We start from the raw sequence: 7,627 nt of genomic DNA, 5'->3' as shown, positions 1-7,627 counted from the left end.
GCAACTACAATGTATCCTTATATTACTAAGGTAACATTATCTATTGTTACAGTTTATAGCTCAAACTGCTGGGAATATTGGCAAGAAATTATCACAAACAGAAAAGTGTTACAAAAATCTTACACTGCTGGGGAGGTGGCTAAAGCCTGCTAAAGAAATCAAAAGATGTTTTGAAGCAGCCGTCCAAGCTGCTATTTTTTTATTTTATTTTCTCTTTAACATGTGCATCAATACAATCCACACAACGATAAATAATTAGCTAAGTTGCTGATAGATCCATTCTCCTGTGATGGATCGGTGAAGATTCGGCTCGGCGGTTCTCTAAATGACTATCAGTGCAGCAGAAAAGGACCAAAGATGCAATGTTCTGTGGGGAAGATCATGTGACCAGGCAGATACAATTGGTGCACTGCTAGAGAGAGGACGAGGCTCAAAAAGAGGTGTGCCATATCCTGTTTCAGAAGAGGAAGGGGGTGTGACTTAAGAAATGGTTGCTAAAGAAACAAAACATGCTTGTTACATTATAATACATTAAAATGAGTTTTTTTTAATGCTACAAGTATTTTCTCATAGTACAGAATGGATTTATTTAAACAAAAACACACGTGTAGGATACTGCTTGGTCTGCAGCTTTAAAACTCATTAAAATGGCATTAAGAGTTGAATAATAATCCAAATTTAAAAAATGCAGTAAGTATTATTATCTAATACTACAGAACTAATTTATTTAAAAAAAAAAAAACATATAAGATGTCACATGTTTTACTGCTTTAAAAAGCTCCTAGCGGTGCACTCACTAAACACTGTTAGGCACTTAACGTGATGTTAACAGTGACTGTGTTTACTAAGTACAATAACATAACATTGAGCCATAGGGAGCATAGTGTTAACTAAAACCAATGTTAGTGATAATAGGATGTTAATGAGGTGTTATCATCTAACTCCCTATTCACTCAACTCTTTTAAGGTTAATGTGGGGAAGTAATGTTATGACCGTAACATGTTATGTGTAACAGAAGCAGTGAATGTGCTCAGCTAAACAGATAAAATATTACAATATGAGTATGGCGAGATTCGGGTGAATTATAGGGGAAAACAAAACTGCAGGGACCTGGATCAAAATGTATGTTGTAAGACACTTAGGCCTGGGCCAGGTTGGCGCTGAGCGGGCGGGCGCGCTCATGCTGGCCGCGATGAAACACATTGTGGCAAAGTGTGTGGCCAGCGTGAGCAAGCGCCTCCGCCCGCTCGGCGCTCAGAGCAAGCAAATTTGATTTTGCTGCTCGCAAGCGCTTAACGTGAGCGGTTCGCCAAATGAGGGCGAACCAGCTCCGTGACGTCATGGCCGCGCCCCCAGGCGAGCGCGCACATAGCCGGCCACGAATCGCCCGGCCGAGCAGGGCGCTGCGCACAGGCGCTGCACGAGTGCAAGCGCGCCCGTTCCCTGCCTGGTCGCAGCCTAAAAGGTAATAAAGCACATGTAAATGTGCAGTCAATGAAACGAAGGTCATCAAAAAAACAAGAATCTATTTATTTATTTACTTATAAAATGTTTCACCAGGAAGTAATACATTGAGAGTTACCTCTCGTTTTCAAGTATGTCCTGGGCATAGAGTTGTTATGACAAATACATGGTTACATTAAGTGAACAGCAATCTATAGTAAATTAAATGAGGTTGGCTTCATATACTTTAATATTAATGGCTCATTAAAAGGTTTTTTTTAATCTGAAAGCCATACATTTCCACACACTAAGATTGGAGGGTTGGTATTTAGTGGCATTTTACTGTACAAGTATTAGAATGGAATGGAATTGGAATGCTCGCTCCCTTCCTAACAAGTTCCTCTCTGTGTATGACTTCTTTCTCTCCCACTCTTTGCTCCTATTTGCTATAACTGAGACCTGGCTCACTCAGTCTGACACTGCTCTGGAAGCTGCCCTCTCTTATGGTGGCCTTTTCTTTCTCCCACACTCCACGCCCTGATGGCAAGGGTGGAGGCGTGGGGCTCCTGCTCTCCTCTCTCTGCCGCTACCGAACACTTCCTATTCCGCCCTCTCTTGTTTTTCCCTCCTTTGAGGCTCACACTGTCCAGATTTTCTCTCCTCTCCCTGTCCACGTGGCGTCATCTATCGTCCACCTATCTCTACTCATCCCCTTCTGCCTTTCTCACTCACTTTGAATCCTGGCTCTCTTTCTTTCTCTCCTCAGACTCCCCTGTTCTTCTCCGTGGGGACTTGAACTGCCACATTGATGACCCCTCTCTCCCTTGGGCTGCCCACTTTCTCTCTCTAACCCCTTCTTCTGGCCTTCAACAGTGGCCTGCAGCCAGCACCCACAAGGATGGCCACTACCTAGACCTGGTTTTCACTAAAAACTTTTCTCTCTTTGATTTCTCCATTTCCCCCTTTCCTCTCTCTGACCATCACCTCATCTCATTTTCTCTCCCTCGCTTCTCCCCTTCTCCATCTACCCCTCGTTTCTGCAGAAACCTGCACTCCACTAACCTAACAACCTTTGATTCCACTTTACGCTCCAACCTCTCCTGTCTCAGTTCTGTTCCAGACCCTGACAACCTGGTCAGGAACTACAACTCTGCCTCATCCTCCTCTCTTGATCTACATGCCCCGCTTTCTCTCTGCTTTCCTTGTCCTTCTAACCCCAGGCCCTGGCTAAATTAACATACGCGCATGCTGCATTCCTCCACTCGTTCCTCTGAACAACTCTGGAGAAAATCTCACACTCTCGCAGACTTCCTTCACTACAAATTTATGCTATCCTGTTTCAACTCTGCCCTCTCTCAAGCTAAACAACCCTACTTTTCTTCACTAATCAACACGCACAAATCTAATCCATGCCAACTCTTCTCTGTCTTTGACTCTCTACTCAAACCGCTATCAGCTGCCTCTTCTTCTTCTTCTTCCATCTCACCTCAGGACTTTGATGACTATTTTAAGGAAAAGGTGGAATCCATATATCAGAACATCCCGTCTGTATACTCCTCCCATCCTACACCGCTTCCTAACTCTCCTCCTGCCTTCCTTGACTCTTTTTACGCTGTCTCAGAGGAGGATGTGTCACTGCTGATCTCTTTTCCCTCTACCACTTGCCCTCTTGACCCCATTCCCTCCCTCCTCCTAAAACCTCTTGCTCCTACTATAACCCCTACGCTCACACACATTTTTAACTTCTCCCTCTACTCTGGTACTTTTCCCTCCTCCTTCAAGCATGCAACAGTTATACCATTACTCAAAACAGCAAGCATGACCCTACTTGTCTTTCGAACTATTGACCTGTCTCCCTCCTGCCTCTAAACTCCTTGAACGTCTTGTATTCTCTCGCTTGCTCCACTTTCTCAACACCCATTCTCTCTTAGACCTCGAGAGCTAGTGTCTCTTCTGCTAACACCTCCTCCTCTATCGATCCCTCTGTGGGAGTACCCCAGGGCTCTGTCCTTGGACCTCTTCTCTTTCCTGTGTACACTTTCTCTAGGTGACCTAATCACATCTCTTGGGTTTAAATATCACCTCTATGCTGACGACACACAAATTTACTTTTCAACCTCCGACCTTACACCTGCTGAACAGACCAAAGTTTCTGAATGTCTCTCTGCGATATCATCCTGGATGGCCCTCCGCCGCCTTAAACTCAACATGGCAAAAACAGAGCTCATCATTCTTCCTCCCAAACCTGTCCCTACTACCTCCTTCCACATTACTGTTAGAAGTACTATCATTAACCCAGTAGCCCAAGCACGCTGCCTAGGGGTCACACTCGACTCCTCTCTCACATTCTCCTCTCACATTCAAAACGTTTTTAAAACCTGCTAAAACTCTGACTCAGGAACTCATTCTCTCCCTTCTTGATTACTGTAACCTCCTGCTGTCTGGCCTTCCTGCCTTCCTGCCTCTCACCTGTCCCCTACAATCTATCCTAAACGCTGCTGCCAGAATCACTCTACTCTTTCCTAAATCTGTCTCAGCGTCTCCCCTCCTGAAATCAGTCTCCTGGCTTCTTATCAAATCCTGCATTTCGCACTCAATTCTCCTCACTTTTAAAGCTTTACACTCTTCTGATCCTCCTTACATCTCAGCCCTAATTTCTTGGTATGCACCATCCCGTCTCTTGCGTTCTGCTCAAGGATGTCTTCTCTCTACCCCTTTTGTATCTAAAGCCCTCTCCCACCTTAAACCTTTCTCACTGACTGCCCCACACCTCTAGAATGCCCTTCCCCTCAACACACAACTAGTGCCCTCTTTATCTACCTTTAAGACCCACCTTAAGACACACTTGCTTTAAGAAGCATATGAGTAGCACCATGGATATAATACTAGACACATGATACATAAAGCTTGGCCCCCTGCAGACGCACTTACCAGAATGCCCTCCTACTGTCTCTGTACGTCCTTCCTACTTAACAATTAGATTGTAACCTCTTCGGAGCAGGGACTCCTCTTCCGAATTGTTACTTTTATGTCTGAAGCACTTATTCCCATTATGTGTTATTTGTATTCTTTGTTATTTATATGATTGTCACGTGTATTACTAATGTGAAGCGTTATGTACATTAATGGCGCTATATAAAGAAAGACATACATACATACATAGATACATACTGTACATTAGAAAGAAAATAGTCAGACAATTTGAGTTTCTAAAGAAGAAAATGAAAGGAGTGCTGGAATTGGAAGGAAATGAAGCTGACGGTATGAAAATAAGAGGTCACAGAAAAAAAAAACATTATTAAATATGCTGCGAAGCCGTCTTCCCAATGCTGAAGATTTTATTCCTATTCATGTGAAGAGAGATGCTCTCTTCTCCAGCACTGGGAAGTGGATTCATGGAATATTGATAGGGGCTAAAGACAGAGGGGCTTATTCTAGTACCGTAGCTCCAACATGTGTCAATCCATATCAAGGGCTCTCTCCGATCGGATTGGCATGTTTTGCTATTCTGTAAGCCATTCTCACAGTATTTCATTTATTTCGAAATTATTTATTTATTTATAAAATATTTTACCAGGCAGTAATACATTGGGAGTTACCTCTCGTTTTCAAGTATGTCCTGGGCACAGAGTTATGATGACAAATAATACACGGTTACAAATACAGTTACATTAAGTGAACAGGGTATACATTATATACAAGACATTGCATGCACAGTTAAAGAAAATATATATTATATTACACAAGTCTAAACAGTGCGGAATAGGCGTCTTTTTTTTTTAGAGGCGGTTTCATACCGGCTGTGCAAATCTGGGCGGAATGACCAAACGCGCATTTTTGTCAAACTACCTAAATTCTAGTAACTCAGAAAAAAGGCAAAATGCTGAACTGCTTTTTAAAAAAAAAAAACAGCGAGGGGAGGAGGGGGAGAGACAGGAGGATGAGGACTTCAGCAACATACTTTTAAGCTCTACTACTCACACCTGTAGCGCCCTTTGAAAGCAGACAATTTTGACTTTCTCATTGTTAGTGCCTTGTGCACAAAAGGGAGCACCCCTAAGACACTTGGGCGATATGTGACAGTGGACTCTCCCAGCATCTGTTTTAGTTCAATGCTAGATCTGCTGCCCTGAATAGCAGAGGTTGTGGCTTCTGATCCTGTTGGGTGTGACACCCGTACCCACTTCAAATATCTGAGGTGTGACTCATTAAAATATACTCTGCACATCAATTAACATATCTCCCAGGTCCTCAGCTGTGCTCCTTTTTCAGCACAGGCATTTCTCCCTAATTCCTTTGGAGGAAGTTTTGAGGAGCAGACATACAGTGGAACATCCCCCCTCCCCCACCCCCAACCCCACCATCCTGATGTGGAGCAGTAAGATATTGCAGACCACCTTCCCGTTAACACTAATCCTCAATTCTTACATGAGTATATGAGTATGTTAATCAATAAAACAATGCTGATTATTATAATCTCATAGAGGTGGTTAAGCAATGAATGAACCAGCGTAGTTAAAAAAATAATAGTACTGCGGTATTTATAATACATTCGGTCTAATGTTATTATTGGTAAAAACACGTTTTGTTTTTTTTAAGGTCCAGCTATTCCTGTCGGAGTTGATGTGCAAGTTGAAAGCTTAGATAGTATTTCAGAGGTAGATATGGTAAGTCATGTGTTGGGCTATTATTGGATTGTGGTAAGATATGTTTATATGCAATAAAACATGATATCCAATAAATAACGTGTACTTAAGAAGAGGATCAGTACACGTTGTTTGTGATATGATAGAGCAGGCTCAAATATAAGCAATCATTTGTTCTATTTTGAGTTTTCCTTATTTCAGTTTCTCAGCCTTCTTTTTTAACGGTTTCTCTTACACAGAAATGAAATCTGTCTCTTTGGTGCAGAATTAGAACATATATGCTTTGGTGACTCCTGCATTTCCAGCAGATCTATAGGCTAATTGTTCAGACCCAGGTGTGCTGACTTCCCTGACTAGGGACAGGGTCTAGAATACTACTTAAGCCAATGCTCAGAACCCTTCATATTACCAGAGAACTATGAAGTAACACTGTCTTGTGTATGCTGTTACTTTATTTTGCATACTGAATAAAAGCTATGTATTTTGCCAGAGCTCCTTCTAGGACAATTCTTCCTTATGCACTCACAATATTTAAGTTTTCTAATATTAAGTCTCGTTTAATACAAAAATGGCAAAATGTACACAGTATATATGACCGTTCAATATATGTTTACTATAATTATATAATATCACAGAAGAAAGCTTGTAAAATACTGATGTCAGTCCAAAAGACCTTCAACAGGTCTGGTTGAATGTCCTTTTAGACCAAAACATCTGTATTAATTTATGTGGCTAGCCTGTTATGATTTTGCTGAAATAAACTTTGATTAGAATACTCAGCTTTCTTCTGTGATTTTTAATTACTTTTGATTTGATGCTCTCGATGGCTGGAGGCACCTTCCCTTTTTAATATATATCTAATATATCTATCTATCTCAAATAAAAATATCAATTGTGAGCACATTCACATGTCTTAGACAGGTCTGCAACCTTGCTTTTCGCCATTATCACCTTGCATACAGTGCTTCCACTGCAGCAAGGAATTCTGGGAAATGACATGCAAATGAGCACACATATATATTCTACTTTTTCTCAATTCCTGCTTATTGCATGCATTATATTGAGTGCTTAACAGGAGTTTTATTATTTTATATATTTTTGTAACACATCTTATTGACATTTTACAACTATGTGTAAAATTATGAACTTTTTTTATTCCAAAGCATATACACCTCTATACTCTCAAGTCTCTGGCTCTCCTAGAACTTCTACATTTGGTTGCTCTATACTATCTCCACTAAAACTTTTCTAACTAGAGTGGTTGTTGATCTCCATGCTGCTCAATCCTAAAGTCACCACCCCCTCTGTATTCTTCTTTACTTCTTCATTGCTTTTAAAACCGCTGTATTCACTTATTTTAGCAGCCATTGTACATCCCTCTTCTATTGCTTACATATTCATATCTTTTATATCTGTCTGTATACTCTAGGACCACTCATCATTAACACTTTTTGCATCATGTAGCACCTCTGTGCAGATGACATACAAATTAACCTATCCACTCCAGACCATACACCTCCAGTTTAATAACAGTGTT

General features: G+C 41.3%; 1 protein-coding gene across 1 annotated transcript in view; it reads left to right on the top strand.

Annotated features, from left to right (window-relative positions):
- The first annotated feature begins 6,042 nt into the window (after positions 1–6,042).
- Positions 6,043–7,627, top strand: part of LOC142493411 (gamma-aminobutyric acid receptor subunit rho-1) — a 35,887-nt gene continuing 34,302 nt past the window's right edge. Inside the window, exon 1 of the mRNA XM_075597440.1 lies at positions 6,043–6,111. Coding sequence (XP_075453555.1) covers positions 6,109–6,111 — 3 coding nt within the window. The 5' untranslated portion in view covers positions 6,043–6,108. The remainder of the gene's footprint in view (positions 6,112–7,627) is intronic.

This window comes from Ascaphus truei, chromosome 4 (assembly GCF_040206685.1).
Source record: "Ascaphus truei isolate aAscTru1 chromosome 4, aAscTru1.hap1, whole genome shotgun sequence".
NCBI lineage: Eukaryota > Metazoa > Chordata > Amphibia > Anura > Ascaphidae > Ascaphus > Ascaphus truei.
The sequence above is the reverse complement of the archived record's forward strand: the minus strand, read 5'-3'. Positions and strand labels throughout refer to the sequence as shown.